At 35.4% G+C, this 24,192-nt stretch overlaps 1 protein-coding gene across 8 annotated transcripts in view; it reads right to left on the reverse strand.

Moving 5' to 3' along the window:
• Positions 1 to 24,192, reverse strand: part of PRDM5 (PR/SET domain 5) — a 224,190-nt gene that overhangs the window by 160,960 nt on the left and 39,038 nt on the right. For 7 of the 8 annotated variants that reach the window (XR_012476834.1, XR_012476835.1, XM_074228332.1 and 4 more), the window contains exon 3: positions 305 to 427. Coding sequence is in view for 6 of the 8 variants with exons in the window: in XM_074228332.1 (XP_074084433.1) it covers positions 305 to 427 (123 nt within the window). In the remaining 2 variants the exon portion in view is untranslated. Of the gene's footprint in view, positions 1 to 142; positions 276 to 304; positions 428 to 24,192 lie in introns of those variants that run through there. The other variant, XM_074228334.1, reaches the window with a different exon arrangement.

Consider the following 24,192-nt stretch of genomic DNA (forward strand, 5'->3'; position numbering starts at 1 on the left):
GAATTGAAAAGCTTAATGAATAAATGGGTGGATGCATGAATGATTGATGAATCAGTGAATCAATGAATGAGAAAAGGTAAGGGGATGAGTGACTAGTATTTCCTGTGCTCTGAATGCTGCTGCTTCTATTCACATAACTCACATCCAGATTAGTCCTTTTGGCTGTCATGTCACACTGCTGACTCAAGGTGAATGCATTTAGAACTCTATTCCTGCATCTGAACAGAAAATAGAAGATATAAAAGAATGAATTCACTACCAACAAAATGTGTGATACCAAGAGATACCCAACAGGCCAACTCACCTGAATGGCAGCCAGGTTCTTTTGCTCTGGTGTGGGTGCCTCATGAACAAAGCGCAGCCAGTTAGAGAAGCGTGGGTTGCTGGCATCCAAAACATAGAGAACTTGGCCCTTACTTCCACGCACCTGGAGCCATAAAATAGTCAAGAATATTATTGCTTTCTAAGAATCTTAAGTAGTACAAGCAAGCTAAAGATGATTTACCAGGCAAAAAATATTAAATCAAGTTAGAGATCATTTCAATTTTTTTCATCAGTATACTTTGAGTAGATAGGACAAGAAAGATAGAGAAAAGGTAGGTTGTGAAGGATTTTAATAGTCAGAGTAATTTATATTTTCTCTAAGACAGAATAGGGATCCGCTGAAGTTTATTTGAGTAGGGGAGTGACATGGTCAGATCTGTCTTCATTGAAAATCAATTTGGCATCTGCATATAAGGTGGAGTGAAGAGGAAAGAGAGAAAATCAAATTGCAATTCTTCAGGAGAGAGGTACTAAGGTGCCATGAAGCAGTGAAGAGGAAATGGATATGAGTGATACTGCAGAAGAAAAATGACAAGTTTTGATAACTATTTATTTATTTGGAGTGAGAAAGACAGTTCAAAGATAATGTCAAAAGTAAAATCCTGTAGGATGAAGAGAGAGGTACCCAGATACCCCCAAATAATAGGGAAATTGAAGAGAGAGTGGTATTATGAGAACAAAAAAGATCCAATTGGACATATTTGATTTGAGATATCTGTGGGACATCCAGTTTGTAGTGACTGATGGGGGATAGGTACTCAGGTGACAGATTGGGGACACAGTTATCTCTATATATCTACATATGTTCATATATGTATAAATTTACATATACTTTAACACAAAAAATTACATATGTCTATATGTATGAATGTGTGTATACGTGTGAATCATCTTCATGAGGGTGATAATTAAACCCATAAAAGGAGTTTATAAGACCACTGAAAATTAAGAGGGGAAAGAAAAAGGAGAAGCAAATCTAAGGGCGCCTTGAGAACAACCACAGTTAAAATGAGAAATGTGGATGATGGTTTAGTAAACAAAGGAGACCAAGAAGAAAGAGTCAAACAGGTAGGAGAAAATGAAGGGGAAGCACCAAGGGCAGATGAATTTTTCTCAGAATTTGTCTGAGAATGTGATAATATATGATTATAATTTTAAGGATTAGAACAAAAATCTAATAAAGATTATAAGGATAGGAGAAACATGGTCATGTAGGGAAAAGAACTAGTAGATAAAAGTGGTAGAAGACTGGGAAGGAGTGTAGTAATTAAGGGGGCAAATCCTGGAAAAGATGTATAAGGATTAGTAAAAGTGCAACTTTATCAATAATTGGAATAAAGGAAGATAAAGGAGGGGACTGTTTTAAGGAATTCTGAAATAAAAAGAAGAAGCAGTTCATAGTGAATGGCCCTTATGTTCTCAGTAAAGGATGAAGCAAGGTTCTTAGATGTGGCAATTGGAAGAGAATGTTTAAGAACAAAAGAGAATATTTAGAAAAATTTCTGTGGGGATAGGATAGAGAAGCAGTTAGGGAGGAGCAAAAACTTCCATCCTATATGACAATATATACAGCATATTCCTGCCCTCTTTGCTGAAGATACTTCCTCTTGACCAGGGTGGGAACCATCTGACTCTCAGGTCACATAAGGCTCTGAAATTATTTGATCTGTCCCTGCCAAACAACTGCAGAAGGTACTTAAATTCAATAATTCTAGTTACTTTTTAGGGATCAATTAATTAAATATTTGACCAAATAGAACATGCTAATTTTTAAGTTTTGACTCTTAGTAGAAAAGTTTCCCCACCCCTGCTCTAAACCATCAGACCTACTGAGATCATACCCTGGTACTTAATCCACTCAGTTCTGAAACCATCACCCTTGGGGTTTCACTTTCCTGATCAGTGAGTCTAAACAATAAAAATGTGCATGATCACTTATATTGACCTGGTCACAAAGCTCAGAATATGCCTCACATAACATCCACCCGCCAGTCCTACTTCCTTGTCACCTATTAAATTACTGCCTCTAGATCAGTGGTGTCTCTGTAGAGTGATTATTGATTTAAAAAAGCTCAAATTAACATTAAATATATTGTATTATATTTAAAGAATTAACCTGGGAGTTTTGCAACCTGGGAGTTTTGCAACAGAATTTGACATCTCTGGTCCTGTCCAGTTGAAATACTTGTATCCCCACCTTGTTCTCTAGGAACAGCAATCAAATCAATCAAATCAATTTGTGATTACTTCTGGAAAGAATGTGTCAATTGTCTATCATATTGTCTATCTATCAACCCCACAAATAAAAATATCCTGCTGTGGTAGAAACTTTCTTGTATATATTGCCTCTCCCTTATAAGAGTGTTTCCTCCTTGAGGACAGGAACAATCTTGCATTTGTATCTGTAATTCCAAAGATTATCATTATGCTTGGCACAAAATAAGCTCTCTAGAAATATTTTCATTCATTCATTCATTCATTCAACCAGCCATTTATGCCCATTGTCAAAGTGCCACTATATGCCAGAAGCAAGAATCAACCCTCACACTTCAAGAACAGATCTCCCATACTTATTCTGGGATGCATCTGATTATTTATTTGGCTCCAGGCCAATATCTAGGAGCAAAAGAAAAGATTGCAGATCTTGCTCCACAAAACTGATGGAAGGACTAAATTCCCACAGATGTTCTCGATTTAAGGAAGAAACCATTTTTGCACTACCTATACTGATAATCACAGGTTTTGGAATTGGAAGGAAAGCATTACCTAGAGCCACTCCTCCATTTTTTTCAGAAAGATAGAAGCAAATGTTTGCAGAAAAAAGAAATAGATGGACAGAAATGAAATAAATGAGGAGCTTGGGAAACATATCACAAGCCTGGCAAAGAGGCATGATATCATAGTGATCTAGGGACTTCAATTATATTGATATCTGTTGGAGTGCTCTCTGTTCTGCCAAAAAATAAAGCAGCTGATAACTTCTTGACTTGCCTTAATGATCATTTCCTCTTTCAAAAAGCAGATGAACTAAAAAAAAAGGGAGGGAGGGGGTTCTATTCTGGAGTTGATCCTCACTAACAGGGAGGAGCTGCTTGCAGAGTGGAAATGATGGCAAAAGGGAAAATTCGTCACTCACTTCTGAAATAGAGAAGAAAGTCAGATCCAAGATATCAATGGTAAAAAAAAAAAATTTGAACAGACCCTTTTCAAAAGAAGAAAAAGCAAGCTGTCAACAACTATATGAAATTGTTCCAAATTACTAAGACATATGCAAATTAAAACAATTACCTCATCCTATCTGATTGGCAAAGATGATAAAAGATAATAATTATTAGAAGTACTCTTGGGAGACACTCTTGGTGGAGTAGTAAACTGATCCAATCCTGGAAAATAACTTGAAACTATACCCCAAAAGTCATTGAAGTCATCATACTCTTTGACAAGTAGTACATATCTTAGGTATGTATATCTATCAAAGAGAATGAAGTCAGAGGGAAAGGACTCAAATACCCCAAAGTTCTTAAAGCAGAACCTTTTTCTAATTACAGCAAAAAACTGGAAATAAAGTAGTGGGCCCCTTGACTAGAGAAATGTTGATTAAATATGATCTATAAATTCAATGGTACATCATTGTCCAATTAGAACCAGAACACTTCACAACAACTATAAGGGCAATGCCTCTGACATAGTTATTTACTCTTATCAATGTAGTGACCAGTTCTAATTCGAAAAGACTGCTGATGAGGCATGTTCCTCCCTTCTAACAGAGGGATGATAAAGTACAAGGATAGAACATGACATGCATTTGTATACATGGACAATGGGTGAATTTATTTGCTCAACAATATTTATGGAACAAGGGAGAACTACAGGAAAGGAGAGACTTAGGTAATAAGGGTGATTTTCTAAAAAGAAGATAAGAAAGAAAACAATTAAAAATTACACAGAAGAGAATAGAAAGATATTCAGAAGAAAATATAGACAAGCAGGGAAGTTTTGTTATGATCTTATGAAACTTTATATATATATATATATATATATATATATATGTATATATATATATATACACACACATACATACATGTGTATACCTTTATTTTAAAGAAATTGTTCTTAATAGTAGTCCTTAATAGAGTTTTATATATAATCCTCTTTCTATTCTTTATTAAAATACTAAAATATCTGTTTGTTATACCAAAGGTACCACCATCCTTCCAGTATCTGAGGTTAATAATCTTTGCATGATCTTGTACTACTTTCTTCCCTCATCACACATAACCTATCAGTTGCCAAATCTTGCTATTTCTATATTTCACAAAATCTGCTTGAATCTGGTTCCTTCTCACCACTCACAACTACCACAAAGTTCTGGTGGTCATCACCTCTGGCCTAAATTATTGTAACAGCTGCCTAATTGGTCTCCTTGTGACAAGCCTTTCACTACCCTAGTTGATTCTACTCATTGTTACCAAAGTCAGTTTTATTAAGCACATGACTCCACCATTCAATCAATTCCAGTGACTTCCTATTGCCTCTAGGATAAAATGCATACCGCTCTCTGTTTAGCTTTTACAAACTATCCCCAACCTATATTTCCAGCACCACTGGATATTACTCCTCCATCAGAATTCTGTTATTAAGCTAAACTGGCTTTTTTGGGTTCTTCATAGCCTATCTCAAAAAAAATGACTTTTCATCAACTATCTCCCATATCCAAAATATACTTCTCCCTAACATTTACATCAGAGTGACTCTCTTCCTTTAAGACCCAGATCAAGCACCATCTTCTGAATAATTATTTCCTGATCCTAACTGCCAATATCCTACCTCCTATACTATATTGAAGTTAACTTCTTTGTATATGTGCACTGCACATATTTGTTGTTTATATATTACATTTCTGTGTATATACATATGCATGTGCATATATGCTTGTGTGTGTATTTATGGATATATATATATATATATTTATGTTTATATGTGCATGCATATATCATTAAGAGGGACATTTCAAAGACATAAATGGTAATAACTGGGGCAAGGGACAGGGAAAAGAGAATATGACTAGAGACAAATGTAGCTGTAAGATAATTTGCCAACAACTAAGACTTGTAAAAGACAGATAGGTACAGGTAGTCATAATGGTGAATACTAAAAGTCCTTGCCCTGGAAGAAGTTAAAGCTGGTAGATCTTTATTTTGGAATTGCTGAGCTGTGGTGCCCTAAGCCAATCAGGTGTCTACACTGAGTAGAGCATAAATATGGTGAACTTTCAACTCCAAGAGCAGGGGTCATCCAGGCCATGTGAGACAAATTGTCCCAAATCAGAAACAGATATGGTCAAAGCTTCTTTGTAGATCCTCAGGGGAATTAGGATTCAAATGATCACTGAAGTTCCAGCCAGAGATAGTTTCAGTTTAAAAAAATGGTACCAAAAAATATAAGAATGGGTAGGTAGCAGAGCATGAAACTAAGAATGCACCACATTCATATGAAAAGGGTGTCATGAACACCAACAAATAGAATAATCTAAGGATGAAAAGGAAGTCAAAAGACTAGAAGTAGTTTTTTAAAAGCTACATTAGGGGAAAGATGAGGAATAAGGAACAGAAAGGACCATACATATTATGAGGAATGAGATGATGATAATTCAGAGGAGACAGAGTACTGAATTCTAATTTTGAATATTGGGAGTGAGTTCTGCAAAAAAGAATGGCTTTGCAATAAAAATTGCAGAACAAAAATGACTAATGGAGAGTTGATGCCCATAAGTAAGGAACTAATAAAAGATTACCTTATGGTTCTTCATGAAATCATATTTCCCAGTTCAGATGGACTATATCTTCAGATGTGGAAAGTAGTGGCAGATGGGATTGAGGAGCCACTATCAATATCTGAGTGATGGAGGAAAGAAGCATTGGGACTTGAGAATGGTGAATACTGTCCCAATTTTCAAAACAATGGAAAAAACTATTAGATAGCAAGCTCAACATTGATTATTAGAAAAATTCAAAATATGTCATCAAAGAAATTTTTAAACCAAAAAGTCAGGATTATAAAGGTCCAGCATTGCTTCATCAATAATTGGTAATCCTAAACTAAAAGTATTTCCATATTTTTGACTAATTCTAAATGGGTAGATATAAATGGGTATTTGTAGTCAATTTGGATTTTTGGAAAGCATCTGATAAATTCTCTCATACTATTCTGATAGAGAGATGTAGACCAGACTATCTCACCATGAGACAGATTCTAAACTGGTAGAATGACAGCAATCAAAGAGTAGCATTCTTTCAGGGGGAATGAGGAGGGAAATGTAAATGTAAAACATAAAACCTTGCAACAAAAAGAAAACTACTGTTGTATGTAGTTGGAAATAAATAAATAAATAAAATAGCATTTCATGAGCTTTTCTAAAATTTTATCTACTCTGACCTCTCTCTAGAATATGACACTATTAGTCACCATCCCTTCTTCGATACTCTAGTTTTATGCAAAGCTCAATATCGGTTTTCCTCCTACCAGTCTGACTATTCCTTCTCAAGATCTTTTTTTTGATAGTCTTTTCTATCAGGTACTTATTTGTGGGTGTTCTCAAGAGCTCTGTACTGATTCCCATTATTTTTTCCTTTGCATTCTTTCTTTTGTTTACTTCACTGACTCCCTTGGTTTTATAATCATTTCTATGAAAGTAACCCATGACACATAGAGATATTTCTATCAATATATCTCTATATTTCTATCAATATATCTATCAATCAATTAATCAATTGCTATATAGATGGGTAATATAGTGACAGCTAGGTGATACAGTGTATAGCACAGTCTGAAGTCAGGAAGAACCATCTTCCTAAATTCAAATTTAGCCTCAGACACTTACTAACAGTGTGATCCTAGACAAGTCATTTAACCCAGTTTGCCTCACTTTCCTCAACCTGGACAAAGAAATGGCAAATGACTTTAGTATCTTTGCCAGGAAAACTCCAAATGAAGTCATGAAGAATCAGACATTACTAAAACAATTCAAGAACAACAACAGCAACGAGAGAGAGAGAGAGAGAGAGAGAGAGTCTGTGTATGTGTGTGTGTGTGTGTGTGTGTGTGTGTGTGTGTGTGTGTGTATTATAGTTCCAGATGCTCATTACATGTTCCCAAGCTGAGGTCCCATTGGAATTCTTTTATTTTTGTTATTATTATTACTATTATTATTATTTATTTTCATCCATATGCATGTGTATATTTTAAAATTGCAAAATTTCCTTCCAACCTTCCCTTCCCACCCCTCTCCTCTCAGTGGTAAACAGTCAGGTTAGCATTGTATGTACATTTTTTTTTGAAAGAAAAATATTTTATTTTTTTAGAAAGTTTATTTATTTTGAGTTTTACAATCCCCCCCAATCTTGCTTCCCTCCCCCACCCCCACAGACAGATTAGTGTTTTCAGTATGAGGAATTAGGATTAAGAGAAAGAGATATATATATAAGATAATTTTTATAAAGTGTTCATCAGATTCTGAAGGACTTTTTTTTTGGTTTTTTGTATTTGTTTTGTTTTGTTTTATTTTTCTTTCACTGGTTGGGGACAACATTGTCCATAGCTGATCTGATACAATTGCCCTCTTTCTCCAAACTTCTAAGAAGAGATGCTTCCATCAAGGTGGATCATCTCATGCTATGAAAATTTTGGAACATGTGTAACTTTTCCTATTTTTTAATGATTTCTTCTGGATATAGGCCAGAATTGGAATTGCTGGTTCAAAGGGAATGAACATTTTTATTCCCCTTTGGACAAAGTTCCAAAATGTTTTCCAGAATGGTTGGATCTGTTTACAACTCCACCAGCAAGGCATTAATGTCCCAATCCTCCCACAACCTCTCCAACATTGATTATCTTCCCTTTTTCCCATCTAGACCAATCTAATAGGCATGAAGTGATACTGCATAGTTGTTTTAATTTGCATTTCTCTAATTAATTAATATTTGGAGTTTTTTCATATGATTATATATAACTTTAATTACTTCATTTGAAAACTATCTATTCATAGCTTTTGACCATTTATCAGTTGGGGAATAGCCTGTAACCTTATAAATTTGATGCAATTCTCTATATATTTTAGAAATGACATCTTTATCAAAACTCACAGTTGTGAAGATTGTTTCCCAGTTTTCTGCTTGCTTTCTAATTTTGGTAGCATTGATTTTATTAGTGCAAAACCTTTTAATTTTATACAGTCAAAATCATTCATTTTGCAGTTTATAATGTAATCTAATTCTTGTTTGGTCATAAATTTATCCCCTTTTCATAGATCTGATAGACAGATAGATTTATTCTATGAATTTATGTTTAGTATCGCCTTTTATGTCTAAATCCTATATCCACTTTGATCTTATTTTGGTATAGTGAGTGAGATGGAGGTCTATGCTTAGTTTTTGCCATACTATTTTCCAGTTTTCCCAATGATTTTTGTCAAATATCAAGCTCTTATCCCAGAAGCTGATGTCTTTGGATTTGTCTTTGGATCTACTGTCAAACAGTAGATTGCTATAATCATTTACTGTGGTTTCTTTTGAATTTATGCTTATCCACTGATCCATTACCAGGCAATTTTAATGACTACTGCTTTATAGTATAGTTTTAGATCTGGTAGAGCTAGGGCACCTTCCATTACTTTTTTTTTTCCTTGCTCTTCTTGACCTTTTGATACTCCAAATGAATTTTGTTACTATTTTTTCTAGCTCAGTAAAATAGTTATTGGGTAGTTTGATTGATATGGCACTGAATAAGTAATTTAATTTGGGTAGAATTGTCATTTTTATTAGCTCAACCTAACCATGAGTAATTCACATTTTCCCAATTATTAAGATCTAACTTTATTTGAGTAAGAAGTGTTCATATAGTTCCTAGGTTTGTCTTGGGAGGTAGCTTCCCAAGTATTTAATATTATCTATAATTACTTTAAATGGAATTTCTCTATCTCTTGTTTATGGACTTTGTTGTTCATATATAGAAATACTGAAAATTTATTTGGGTTTATTTTATATCCTGCTACTTTGGTGAATTTGTTAATGCTTCAAGGAGTTTTTTAGATAATTTTCTCAGGTTCTCTAAGTATACAATCATTATCATCTTCAAAGAGTGAAAGTTTTGCTTCCTCATTGCCAATTCTGATTCCTTCAATTTCTTTTTCTTCTCGTACTACTACAGATAGCATTTCTAATATTATGTTGAATAGTAATGGTGATAATGGGCATCATTGTTTCACACCTGACTTTATAGGAAATATTCTGAATTTATTTCCATTTCATGTAATATTTGTTGATGGTTTTAGATAGATACTATTTATTATTTTAAGGAAAACTCCTTATATTCCTAAACTGTCTAGTGTTTTTAATAAGAATGGATGTTGTATTTTATCAAAGGCTTTTTCAGCATCTATTGAGATAATCATATGATTCCTGTTGCTTTTGCCACTGATATGTCCAGTTATGTTGTTTTCCTAATATTGAACCATCCCTGCCTACCTGGTATAAACCCTACCTTATCATGTAGTATTATGATAGTAGTCTCATTGCTAAAGTTTTATTTAAGATTCTTTCATCAATATTCATTAGGAAGATTGGTATATAGTTTTCTTTATCTATTTTGATTCTTCCTGGTTTAGGTATTAGCACCATGTTGGTGTCATAAAAGGAGTTTGGCTGAACTGCTATTTTTAAAATAGTTCATATAGAATAGGAATTAATTGTTCCCTAAATGTTTAGTAGAATTCACTTGTAAATCCATCTGGACTTAGAAACTATTTATTAGGGAGTTTAATGATTGTTTCTTCAATTTCTTTTTCTGAAATGGGGTTATTTATGTAATTTATTCCTCTTCTGTTAGTCTGAGCAATTTGTATTTTTATAAATATTCATCCATTTCACACAGGTTATCCAATTTATTGGTATATAGCTGGGCAAAGTAACTCCAAATCATCTCTTTAATTTCCTCTGCACTGGTGGTAAGTTCACCATTTTAATTTTTGATATTGCTAATTTGGTTATGTTCTTTCTTTTTTTTAAATCAGATTAAACAAAGGTTGGTCTATGTTATTGGATTTTCCATAAAACCAAACTCATAAATATATTTATGAAATTAATGGTTTTCTTGATTTCAATTTTATTAATCTCTCCCTTGATTTATCAGAATTTCTAATATAGTATTTAATTGGGGGCCTTTAATTTATTCATTTTCTAGCATTTTATATGCATACCCAATTCACTGATCTCCTCTTTCTCTATTTTATTCATATGAGAATTTAGAGATAAAAAGTTTCCCCTCCAAATCACTTTGTCTTTGTCTGCATCCCATAAATTTCAATATGATGTCTCAGTATCATTTTCTTGGATATAATTATTGATTATATCTATTATTTGTTGTTTGATCATCCATTATTTATGATAAAGTAATTTAATTTCCAATTAGTGTTTGGTTTATCTTTCCATAACCCATTATTTCATGTAATTTTTTATTGCATCATGGTTTGAGAAATGTATATTTATTACTTCTACCTTTTTGCATTTTATAAGGATTTTATGCCCTAGTACATGGACAATTTTGGTATAGGTGCCATGTACTGCTGAGAAAAAGGTATGTTCTTTTTAATTCCCATTAAATTTTCTCCACAGATTTATCATATCTAAGTTTTCTAAGATTTCATTCATCTTCTTCACTTCCTTCTTGTTTATTTTATGGTTATCTAGTTCTGAGAGAAGGAGATTAAGGTCTCCCATTATTAAAGTTTTGCTGTCTTTGTCTCCTTGTATTTCACTCAAATTTTTCTCTAGGAATTTGGATGCTATACCACTAAGTCTATACATGTTTAGTAATAATATAGCTTCATTACCAATGATGCCTTTTAAGAAGATGTAGTTTCCTTCTTTATCCCTTCTAATGAGATCAATTTTTGTTTTTACTTTATCTGAGATAAGGATCACTACTCCTGATTCACTTCAGCTGAGGCATAATATATTTTCTTCTAATCTTTTACCTGTATGCTCTCTCCTTCAAATGTTTTTCTTGAAAACAATTTATTGTAGGATTCTGGTTTTTTATCTATTCTATTATCTGCTTCTGTTTTGTGGGAGAGTTTTTCCCATTTACATTTACAGTTAAGATTACTAATTCTGTATTTCCCTCCATGCTATCTTTCTCCAGTTATAGTTTTCTCTTTCCTTTCCTCTTCTTCCTTCTCACCAAAATTTTGCGCCCTATTCCCTTTGACTTTTCTTTTAAAATTTAACTTTCAGTTTATTTTCAACATCTTTTTCTTTCCCTATCCCCCTTTCTCTGTAGATTAGGATAGATTTTTAATCCCAAGTGAGAATGTATCTAATTCCCTCTCTGGGTCAAATTTATTGAATAGAATCTACTCATCATTCACATTCTCCCTCTAAAATTATTAATATATGTGCCTCTTCACCTGGTATTATTTATCACCTTAGTACTATTAATCGGATATCAGCAGTCACAGTTTGTTTATTTGATTGCTTGACAGACTCATGTTGTTATCAAAGTATCATCAGAGATTGATTGTTTGATTGCTTGAAAAGCATCATTGTCTCAAATGAATTACATGAAATTATAATTACAAATTATAATTACAATCATTTTTTACCTTATCCCCTTTTCAAGTACCCTCTGAGGACACATAATCCTCCTCTTGAGCCAAAGTATCATCCAAAGCCAAATAATTTCTTGAACTATTTATGCTTCACCCACCAGGCCTATTTTCTCTCACACTTTACACTCCCCCAACTCAGGGTACTTAATCCCTTGTTAAGTGAAGCACAGCCTATTTTCTCTCACACTTTAATCCCCCTCACCAGTCAGGGTACTTAACCCCTGGTTAAGTGAAGCTCAGAGTAAATCAAATATGATCTAATTAACTACAAGAATTTTAAAGATCTTTAAGTACTGGGAGGTTCTGAGAACTTTACAAATGATTGTAAGTTATGGAGACACTGACTCAGGACCACCCAGTTTATGAAGTCCATATTATACAAAGTGCTAAGCTTCATGGGCACAGCAGAATTAAAGTGGGTCAAAAGATAATGAGACACTTAAAGTTAACACCCCTGCTTTTCATCAGGGCTTTTTGTCTCAAACATACTGATGTCATCTTGGACCTCTTCAATGGAGGGACAAGGACCAACTATACCCATATCTGTTAAGTCGAATCTCTTCAATTATATTCAACCCTTTAATTATCCTGAGAGAAGTAAAATTCTCAAGAATTAGAAGTGCTATAACTTCCCTATTAGGGTTGTATACAATCTGATGATCTTCCTTTTTGTGCAAGTTTTGAGTTGTATATTTGGTGAATGAATTCTCTGTTCGGTTCTGATCTTTGTGTCAGTAAATCCTGGAAGTCTTCTATTTCATTGAACATCCATCTTTTCCCCTGACAGTTTATGCTGAATTTACAGGGAAGTACATTCTGGGCTATAATCCCAAATATATGGTATTCCCATTGGCATTTCAATTCAACATGTCTAAAACAGAACTAGTTTGCTCCCATCAAAACAGCCGCTCTTGTGAACACCTCTCTACATCCAATGACCCAGGTTAATAACTTTCAAGCCATCCTCTACCTTTCATGCTCCCTCCCTATCTTACTTCCATATGGAATCAGTTGCCATGTTTTGTCAAATCTAGCTCTACAACATCTCTGGCATTCATCCCTTCCTCTCTATGTACAACTTCTGCTCTAGTTCAGAAACTCACCAACTGCTTGTCTAGAATACACTATTATAATAACCTCCTTGACTTCATCATTTCAAGTCTCTCTCTTTTCTAATCTCTCATTTACCTAACTACCAAAGTACATTGTGGTTCCAAAATGCAGGTATGACTATGGCTCTCTTGTGTTCAACAAGTTTCAATGATTCATTATTGCTATTATGACCAAACATAAACTCCTCTATACAACATCACTCTAAGCTTCTTTTCTTAGAAGGGAAAAAATTCATTAAGCATCTACCAAGTACCACACATAATTGAGAAATATCATTTCCTTTATCTCACAACTTTGAAAGGTAGCCTTTGCTATCCTCATTTTATCATTAAAGAAACTAAACCAAACAGAACTCCTTGCCTAGGGTCACATAGCCAGGAAATATCTGAGGACAGATTTAAATTCATGTCTTCTTGACTCCAGGCCCAAGGCTTTATCCACTGATGAATCTAGCCACTCTCTTCATTTCAAATGAAATTGAGCTCCTTGCTATCCCACATAGGTCATTACATCTCCCATCTCCATGCCTTTGAATAGGCTGACCCCCATGCCTTCACAAATGTTAAGATATGTGAAGTAGGATTTAATAAACATGGGAGAGTTGGTGCAATGCAAACTTAAGCAGAGTCAACAGTGTAATGTAGCAACCAAAAAATGCTAGAGCACTCTCAGGCTCTATTAGAAGAAATCTACCTTCCAAAAGTAAGGTAATATTTCCATAGGATATCTAATGAATGCATTCAGTTATGGATACCACACTTTTGGAAAGGCATTAATAACTTGAAAGCAACCAGATTAGAATAATTAATATGCTGATGAACCTTTTGATGGATTGGTTAAATGAACTTTGGTTATTTACCCTGGAGAAAAGAAGACATGGAGAATGGGGAGACTGATACTTATCTTCAAGTATTTGAAGGGCTGATATACAAAAAAAGGAATAGAGAAGTAACATGGCTTCAGAGGGAAGAACAAGATAAAATATGGAAGCTGCAAAGGAATAAATTTTGGCTTGATGTCAAGAAAAGTGTTTTTTAATTGTGGTTATATAAAAGAGGACTTCATTGTGTAAAGTAGGGGATTCCCTTTCATCAAGGTCTTCAAGCAGTGTCTGGATGACTGTTTGCAGGGTACATAGAAGATAGAATTCCTTTGCAAGTATAAAATGGACCAGATGACTTCTGAGGCCTTTCCCTTCTCATTCCATGATTCTGTGCCTCTTTAACACTAGGAGCAGAAAATAAAGAAAACAACCCAGAAAATAATCACGATATGTGCTTCCATTTGAAAGAGAATATGGAACTAGAAAACAACATTAAAAGAAGACAGGATTGGGCAAGTTCATTCCCCTTTCTCAGCTTATTTTTCTCTTCTGCAGAATGAAGGGATTAGGTGAGATCCTTTTTCCATCTGAAATTAAATCCTAAGTTTGTTTGCTCCAATTTTTCCTTGGAAAAGGAGAAATGAGTCATTGAATGCCTGCACTAACAACCATTGCTACTGCTTCTAGGTTTTGCTTATCCAGAGTAAACCATACGCCTGTGATATCCCAATGTCAAAAGGCACTTGAAGCAAGATTGACTCAGAAAAGCTTAATCTCCATCAAAAGGTGGCCTCACTGGAGGAAATATCTAATGTGACGCAGACAGAACTTTTTTAATTTCCATTTCAGAGATGCATCACACCCCTCAGTTGAATGTCTCTTGGATCCTCTCTTAGCCACACATTTGTTGTACGGTATAAACTGGACAAAGACCTGCTTTCTCTGACACATTGGCATTTTTTCCTTCAAAGATATAAAATCATACAAAGATTTTCTCTGACTTACTTTTGAACAACCCCAGGAAGTCTTTCCTGACCCATCCTAAGCACTGCTGTTTTCCTTCCTAATCATTTCATTTATTTATTTATACCCTCATTTATTCTTTAAATACTTGAAGATATAGCTGCTGTCATCCTCAATAGAATATAAGCACATTAGCAAAGACAAGCAAGACAGCTTTAAAAGAAATATACTGAGTGCATTATGTGATTAAAAGAAGTAATTTGTGCATAATGTTCATGGTTCCATCTTTTTTTAAAAATTGTATGTAGAAGTAATAATTTTTATGGTGATTGTTCATCTCAGAACTTAAAAAATAAAACAAATATAAGTCTTCTGAACAAGATTTCTTTCTTCATATGTGCATTCTTAGTGCCTAGGACAGATCCTGGCACAGTAGGAACTTAGTAATATTTGTTATTTGAGGAGACAGGGCCTTTATCAGTAGGATCATTAAGTCTTCAAGTCATCCAATTCTTCCACCATTACATATGATTCACTGCTCATTTTTTCCTTCTAAGGCTACATTCATACTGTTGGAATCCCATTACCATCATTGGTAAGATTTCTAAAGTACTTTCAAATTTATAAGGTATTTTACATTAATTATCTTATTTAATAATTACTATCTCACAGTATACATTAAATTCAATATTCATTCATCAATCATTCATTAAATTCTAATCACCTACTATGTGCAGAGGATCCACTAAGGTCCCAAAAAAGTTAAAATAAAAATATGACATGAAATGCCTCTGTACTGTGTTTCATTATCTATTACAACTAGAATTCCTATCAATCAACTAGAATATTTATTCTTAGGGTAGTATTATTCTATATCAATAAAATGTCCATTTCAAATTCACCAAAAATAATTGAATCAACCTTTCATATTTTAACAATTAACAATTAATATTCACTTGGGACAAAATATTTAGACCTACAAGAAGCCTTAGAGGTCATCTATTCTAACTGCCTCCTTTTACAGATGAGAAAACTGGGGACAAGAGAAGACAAGCATCTTGACAAAGATAAGACAAGCATTTTGACAAAGATCACACAAGATCATTATAGGATTTTTATCTAGGATCTTTGATTTAGAGGCTGCTCTTTTCACTGATTTAATTATAAACTCCACTGCCCAGACAAGCTTTCAGATAATCAGCTTCAGTACATTTTCCCCAGTTTAAATTCTAATCAACCATCCTCTCATTCAAGGAATTATGCTATTTTTACAAATCACCCACCTTGATGTGCTCTTCAGGGTTTCACTGATTTCTTTCTCTCATCATTTTTAGTCTCTTACCATAGCCAAAGAGATTCCCTTCCCTTCATTATGAACTGAAAATTTCTTAATCTCCAAAGAGCTTAGCCTTCCTCCTCTGAACCAAACTACATTAAAACATCTCAATGCAGGGACTTAAATGAAAATTTCCACCTGTTTTTAATATATAAGGTATTTTTCTAATAAAAAATAAGAAATTTTTAAAATGTGATTCACTGAGGAATTTCTAAGCTACCCTTTTAGCATCTTTCACATTTTTTGTTTTACTTTTTTCCTTATGTAAAATAAAATCTATTCTTGTCTTTTACCTTTATTCTATTTAGGGGTAGAATTAATGATCATTATTTATTATTCCCCCCTTACAATATCTTTTTGCTGATAAAGATCAATTTTAAAAAAACATTAACTTTCTTTTCTCCCAATCACAAATATCTTATTTCCAAAATAAATTTGACATGACAAGCCATCTAGTAATAATTTCATAACCTAGGAAGCTAGATAGCACAGTGGATAGAGTAATAATTTCATAGCCTAGGAAGCTAGATAGCACAGTGGATAGAGCACTGACCTTTGAGTCATGAAGATCTGAGTTCAAATCCAGTCTCAGAGACTTGACAAATACTATGTGACCCTCAGCAAGTCACTTAACACTGACTGTCTCATATCCAGGACTGTCTTCAATTAGCCTGATTCATATCTGACCACTGGAACCAGATGGTTCTGGAGGAGAAAATAAGGTCAGTGATTTAGCACAGTCCTCCTCACTCAAATCCAATTCATGTGTATGTCATGCCACTACTTCCTTGGTCGAGAATGATAAACAAATATCAATTTCACCTTTGATTTTTGTCTAAAATATAAGAAGATAGACCCAAAAAATGGGCTTCTAGGATAATGATGATGATGATGTTGATGATAATGTTATGTCCTTTCTTCTCAAAAGGAGGAAAGTGGTCCTGAATTACAACAATTGAAAATAACCCTGAATGCAAGGCAATCAAGGTTAAGTGTGTTACCCAAGGTCACACAGCTAGTAAGTGTTGCATTTGCAGCTGGATTCAGAGTCCTGTTCTTCTGACTCCAAGACCAATGCCTTCTCCACTAAACATATTTTGTCTTAGGATCTGAGTTCTAAAGCTCAAAGAGACCTTAGAAACCATTTAGTCCAACTCCTTCATTTCCCTACTCATCTCATTTGGGGGAAATGGAGTAACTCATCTCAGAAGCAGGACTCTGGAAACTATTATACCATTCTGAAAGGAACTTTAGAGAGAATCTAGTCCAAGCCTGTCATTTTATAGATGAGAAAACAGACATAAAAAGACAAAATGACTTTTCCAAGGTTACATAGGTCATAAGTGGCCACACTAGAACTCAAATCCAAGTCTTCTGAGTGCATTCTCTCCACAGCTATGAAACCCTACAATGTTTCCACAGTCTTATGACTTTACTATATCACTTTAAAGGAAACTATACCATGCCTTGGCTAGGATCTTGGCAAATTCTTAGCTTAATAAGATTCTATTACACTGCAGAAGGCATATGTTGGCCATTATCATTTCTGTACCATATGGGTTCAGCTGACTAAACACTTAGCTATATGGTACATCAGTCACAAAAATTTTTGTCTGTTAAGCCACTATCAACTATAGGTGGTCGTATATGGGTTTGGCTCATCCAGTGGAAAACCATAAGACTTAATGTGAGCATAGAAAATTAGGAATACATCAAGGTCTATAACCATGTGTTCTCATGAAATATTTTTTCCAAGTTTCTTATATAAACTGACAGAAGAAAGTGAGAAAAGAAGCTTATTCAAGGCTAATTTTCACAAATTAACATTTGAAATATGAACATTCTTTCTCTCTACTTCATTATAAATTAACTCAACAGTCTGAGGAATTTTTGACTTATTCTCCATCAAGTACCATTACTTTTCCTAGAAAACAAATCAGACACATTGAGATACAGGCAATCTGAGAAAGAGGTTAGCTAATATAATCCCACAGATTCATTAAGGAAAAAAATGAGACTTGGAAAGGGTCACAGAAAAACCTTTCAGGGGTCACAGCAAATAAACAGCAGAAAAGCACTCTTCAGTAATGTAATCCAAAAACAATTACACTTGAATAATAGAATCATAGCATGCTAGAACTAAAAAAGTTCAATTTGTCTAACACCTTAATTTTTACTGATGATGATGATGATGATGATAAATAACTAGCATTTGTATATTACTTTAAGATTGGAAAAATGCATTGCACATATTATCTATCTCCCAATAACAGTGGGATGTAGGAGTTATCCTATTTTTAGATGAAGACCTTGAGGCACAGAGAAGCTAAGCTGACACAAACTGATAAAAGTTCTGAGTCAGAAATAGAAGTCAGGTCTTTCTGATTCCAAGTCCAGACTTTAAGGCATAGAGTTTTATAGTCACTTGTGCAACATCACATGGTTAGTTCAATGACAAAGCTAGAAGGAAAAGAAGAAAGCTAAAGAGCATAAAAGAGGAGGGAAAGGAGGAGAAAAAGGAAGAGGAGGGAGAGAAAGAGGAGGAGCAGCTAAATCACTGTAGATTAGAGAAACACAAATTAAAAGATCTCTGAGGTATCATCTCACACCTCTCAGACTGACCAACATGACTAGAAAGGAAAATGATCAGTGCTGGAGGGATGTGGGAAAACTGGAACACTAATGCATTGTTGGGGGACCTGTGAATTGATCTAACCTTTCTGGAGGGCAATGTGGAATTCTGCCCTAAAGGCAATAAATATATACATACTCTTTGATTTAACAATACTACTACTGGGTCTGTATCCTGAAGAGATCATGAAAAAGGGTAAAAATCCCACATGCACAAAAATATTCATACCAACTCTTTTTGCAATGAGAAAGAATTGGAAACTGAGGGGATGCCTATCAATTGAGAATGGCTAAACATCTTGTGGTATATGTATGTAATGAAATACTATTACTGTATAAGAAATTATGAGGGATGGGATTTCAGAAAAGTCTGGAAAGACTTCCTTAAATTAATCCAGAATGAAATGAGAAGAACAGCAACATGGAATAATGATTAAACTATGATGAACTTGATCATTTCAGCAGAACAAGAATCAAAGACAATTTAAAAGACAATTTTGTTGTAACAAACCATCCATATCCAGAGAAGGAACTTTGGAGTGTAAATGAATGTAAAAATTTATAATCTTTAATTTTTTTAAGTTGTTATTTTTCTCTCTATGATGTTTTCTTTCTTCTATTTAGATTTGATTCTTCTCTTACAACATGTTCAATATTGATCTATGTTTAGCATGAATTTATAAGTATAGAGCTTATATCAGATTGCCTTCTATGAGGGGGAGAGGGAAGGGAAGGGAAGGATGGAGGAAAATTGCAAAACTCAAAACCTTGCAAAAACAAGGATTGCTTTTAAAAAAAACCATCACTGCATGTGGTTGGAAAAAGAAATAAAATATTTAATTTTTTTTTAAAAAGGAAGAGGAGAGGGGCAGAGCCAAGATGGCAACAGGAGAGAACATTCTCTCAGTTTCTCTAGAGCAAAACTTATAAACTAAGAACTCTAACTACATTTTTGAGAGACAGAACCCACAGAGGGATCCAGTGAGGCAATTCTCCAACCCAAGATACCTGGAAAAGAGCGGAAACATGGGATTGGAGGGGTGGCCCACCAGAGGGGTGTCCCGCCAGAGCAAAGGAACTTCAGCCTCCCAGAGGCAGCCCCAGGTAGCTGGGAGCCACAGCTCACAGCAGGGGGGGGAGCAGTTCCCTGACCTACACCCCAGGGAGCACCAAGCAAAACTTTTGGGAACAGCAGGAGGACTTCTGCCAGACTGAGCATATGAAACCCAGCCCTCAGGGCACACAGCAAGCAGCATGGCCAAAGCAGCTCAGATCCAGGAAACAGAAGCAGGCAGAGCCGTAAGCAGGAGTCCCCAGGGCATAAGCCCATTGAGCTGAGGGAGGGGAGTGAAGAGAGATTGCTGAGCTCTGTCCTCTGACCCTAAAACAGGACTCTGGGGTTTTGACCACATTCAGATCCTGATCACAGTCTGGACCCCCCCAATAGAACAGCAGCCCCCCCCACCTCAGCCCTGTAGCAGAGGGGGACACCTATGGTCATTCACAGACCAGGAGGGAAGACAGAGCCTCACACACTGAGATCCTTGTGGGGGTGTCCCAAAAGCTCAGGAAGCACCCTGAAACCAGGCTCAGGCTGGGAAAATGAGTAAGCAGAGAAAAAAGAGGAACACAATTGAGAGATAATTTGCCTGTGACCCCAAAAAGGATCAAAATACTCAATCTGAAGATGAGGAGGTACAATTTCCTGCATCTAAAGACTCCAAGAAAAACAGAAATTGGGCTCAGGCCATGACAGAGCTCAAAAAAGACTTTGAAAATCAAGTGAGGGGGATAGAGGAAAAATTAGGAAAAGAAATGAGAGAGATTCAGGAAAAACATGAAAATGAAGTCAGCAGCTTAGTCAAGAAGATCCAAGAAAATGCTGAAGAAAATAACATGTTAAAAACCAGCTTAGGTCAAATGGATAAAACAGTTCAAAAAGTTATCAAGGAGAAGAACGCTTTAAAAAGCAGAATTGGCCAAATGGAAAATGAGATAAGAAAGCTCTCTCAGGAAAACAAATCTGTCAGACAAAGACTAGAACTCAGGGAGATTGCTGAATTTACAAGAAATCAGGACACAATACTACAAAACCAAAAGAATGAAAAATTAGAAAAAAATGTGAAACATCTCATTGGAAAAAACAATAGATATGGAAAACATATTTAGAAAAGCTAATTTAAAAATTATTGGAATACCTGAACGTCATGACCAGGAAAAGAGCCTTCACATCATTTTCAAAGAATTATTACAGGAAAATTGCCCTGATATCCTAGAAGCAGAGGGCAAAATATAAATGGAGAGAATTCACCAATCTCCCAAAGAAAGAGATCCCAAAAAACCAACCCCCAGGGACATTATAGCCAAGTTCCAGAACTCCCAGGTCAAAGAGAAAATATTACAAGCAGCCAGAGGGACACAACTCAAATATCGTGGAGCTGCAGTCAGGATCACACAGGACTTAGCAGCAGCTACATTAAAAGCTCGTAGGACTTGGAATATAATATTCCAGAAGGCAAAAGAGCTTAGAATGCAACTGAGAATCAACTATCCAGCAAAACTGAAAGTCCTCTTCCAGGGAAAAAGATAGATTTTCAACAAACCAGGGAAATTTCAAATGTTCCTGTTGGAATGGCCAGAGCTGAACAGAAGGATTGATCTTCAAGTATAGGACTCAGGTGAAGCATAGAGAGTGGAGGAGAAGAGGAAAATAAGAGGGACTTAATGATGATGAACTACAAGTACTCCTGTATAGAAAAATGATACTGATAATACTCATATGAACCTTCTCATTTAATAGAGCAGGTAGAAGGAGCTTTTATAGATGAAGCACAGGGGAATACTGAATTTGAAGATAAAATATGGTATAAAAATGGAGTCAAAAGACAAAAGGGAAATGTAATGGGAGAAAGAAAAAGGAGAGGAAGAATAGGCTAAGATATTTCATATAATAAGATTTTTCTTTATTACAATGAGCTATTGCAATCATATGGAAGGGGGGAAGGCAAGGGGGAATGAGGGAATCTTTGCCTTCATCATATTTGGCTAGGAGAGGAAACAGCATATATACTCAATGGGGTATAGACATCTGGAATAAGAAGGAGAGAAGGGGGACAGGGGGAAGGGGGTTATGTGAGTGATGGAGGAGAGATTGAACCATGGGGGGAAAGTGGTGAGATATAACACATTTTCTTTTTTACTTCTTGCAAGGGGCTGGGATTGGATGGCCTGTCCAGGCCCAGAGGGCCAGGTGGATGCTGAGTAAGAGGTGGTATGTGGGTTCAGGGCCTCTTGGCCCCAGGGCTGGGGATCTGTCTGCTGTACCACTCAACAACCCTACAGCAGAATAAGAGTGAAAGGAGAAAGAAAATATAGTTCATGGTAGTAGAGAAGTATGAATGGAAGGAGTTGCAATCAGCAACGGCAATGGTGGAAAAATATGGAAATAACTTTTGTGATGGACTTATCCTAAAGAATGTGATCCACCTGTGACAGAGCTGGTGGTGTTGGAACACAGACTGAAGCACATTTTTTATTATAATTATTGTTATTTTCTGGGGTATGTTGCAGGGCAAATGGGACTGAGTGGCCTGCCTGGGGCTGCACAACTGGGTGATTGTTGGGTGTCTGAGGCTGGATTTGGACCCGGGTGCTTCTGGCTCAAGGGCCAGTGATCTGTCTGCCACCCAGCCACCCCTACTATTATTATTATTACTATTTTATTTTATTTGGGGTCTTTTTTTTGTTTTTTGTAGGGCAATGGGGTTGGGGTAGCTTGCATGGGGTCACACAGCTGGGTGATTGTTGGGTGTCTGGTGCCAGATTTGGGCTTGGGTGCTCCTGGCTCCAGGGCTGGTGCTCCATCCACTGTGCCACCTGACTATACCTACAATTAATATTTTTTTAATTTTAATTTTTTTCTCTCCCCTTTACTTTATCACTTATGCAGATCTATATTTTCTTGGGGGAGGGGGTATTATGTTTACTCTTAAACAAGAATATTTTAGTAATGTATAAAAAATTATTTGGACAAAATAAGAATAAATAAATAAATGAATGAATAAAAAAGAAGAGGAGGAAGAGGAAGAGGAGAAGGAAGAGGAGGGGGAGGAGGAGGAGGAAAAGAAGGAGAAGGAGGCCTGTTCACCACCAAATACTCAAAAAAAATCAGGGGAAGACTTGTAATTCCCTGGGTGGATCCATATTGAATTATAGCAAATAGGTAATGCATGATAGAAATATTACAGAGATACATTCTCACAAGATGAGAAGATGTAAGTGGGCTGGTTTCTGCATTATTTGGAGGAATTACTCAAATGTATTAAAGAAACAAAATTTCACTTTTCCCAAAAGATAGCCAGTCCCTGGAGAGTAAAAACTCAGCCTTTCCTACTGGGAGATCATGATGCTATGTCATGTGATGAATTTCTTCAATGAAACACATTTCCTTTTCAGTCTTTCAACAGGACTTCACCAAGTGAGTGTTTATTTAAACCAAACCAAACAAAATAAAACAAACAGACCCCTAAGGATATCATGGAGTACTAGTGTTTATATTACTACATTCCCCTTGTAATTGACTCACTGGTGGATGACTCTGTCTTTGCTTTGAGAGTTTAATTACTTCAATTTGAGAATATCTTTGAGTGAAAATAAAAAGATAACTCCACCCCCCTGCCTTCTCACTCCCCCTCTTAAAGTGATCAATTCTGACAGCACCTAGTTCTCACATTTAAATAAAAGAAAGAACAAATTCCCAAGGTCAATAACAAATTTCATCACCTGACAAGTTTTGGTGATTTATAATCCCCAAAGCAAGGAAGTTTTGTGTTTGTTTTGTTTCATAGAAACAATTCTACCCCCAAAGGTTTTATTTAGACCTGGGAAGAGATTAATTATATATTTTATCTGCTCATTTCTTCCCTCTCTGGATAATATTTGGTAACCCTGACGCACCAATGAGCCTTATTTTCTCTGAGAAAATATGAAAGCTTTGCCAAAGAAATTAATCACTAATGTTTTGGTGCACTACTTTCTCTTAAATAGATATTCTCCAGGTTAACACCCCACATTTCAACAACTGACTCACCAGTTTTGGTCCTTCCCCTCTCTAGATCTTTGTTCACTCCTCTTCACAATGAGAGGATTAGATCACATCATTTCAAAAATTGCTTCCTGCTCAAAATCCTGTATTCCTATGATTAGTGATCTAATCTAAATATCTTAATTTGTAGGTAAGGAAAATTAATTCATGTGTATGGTTTCATTACCAGTTAATCATAGCTAGTAGCTAGATAGCATATTAAAGTTTGCAAAGCATTTTACACATTGTTTCATTAA

The sequence above is a fragment of the Macrotis lagotis genome, chromosome 3 (assembly GCF_037893015.1).
Source record: "Macrotis lagotis isolate mMagLag1 chromosome 3, bilby.v1.9.chrom.fasta, whole genome shotgun sequence".
Lineage (NCBI taxonomy): Eukaryota > Metazoa > Chordata > Mammalia > Peramelemorphia > Peramelidae > Macrotis > Macrotis lagotis.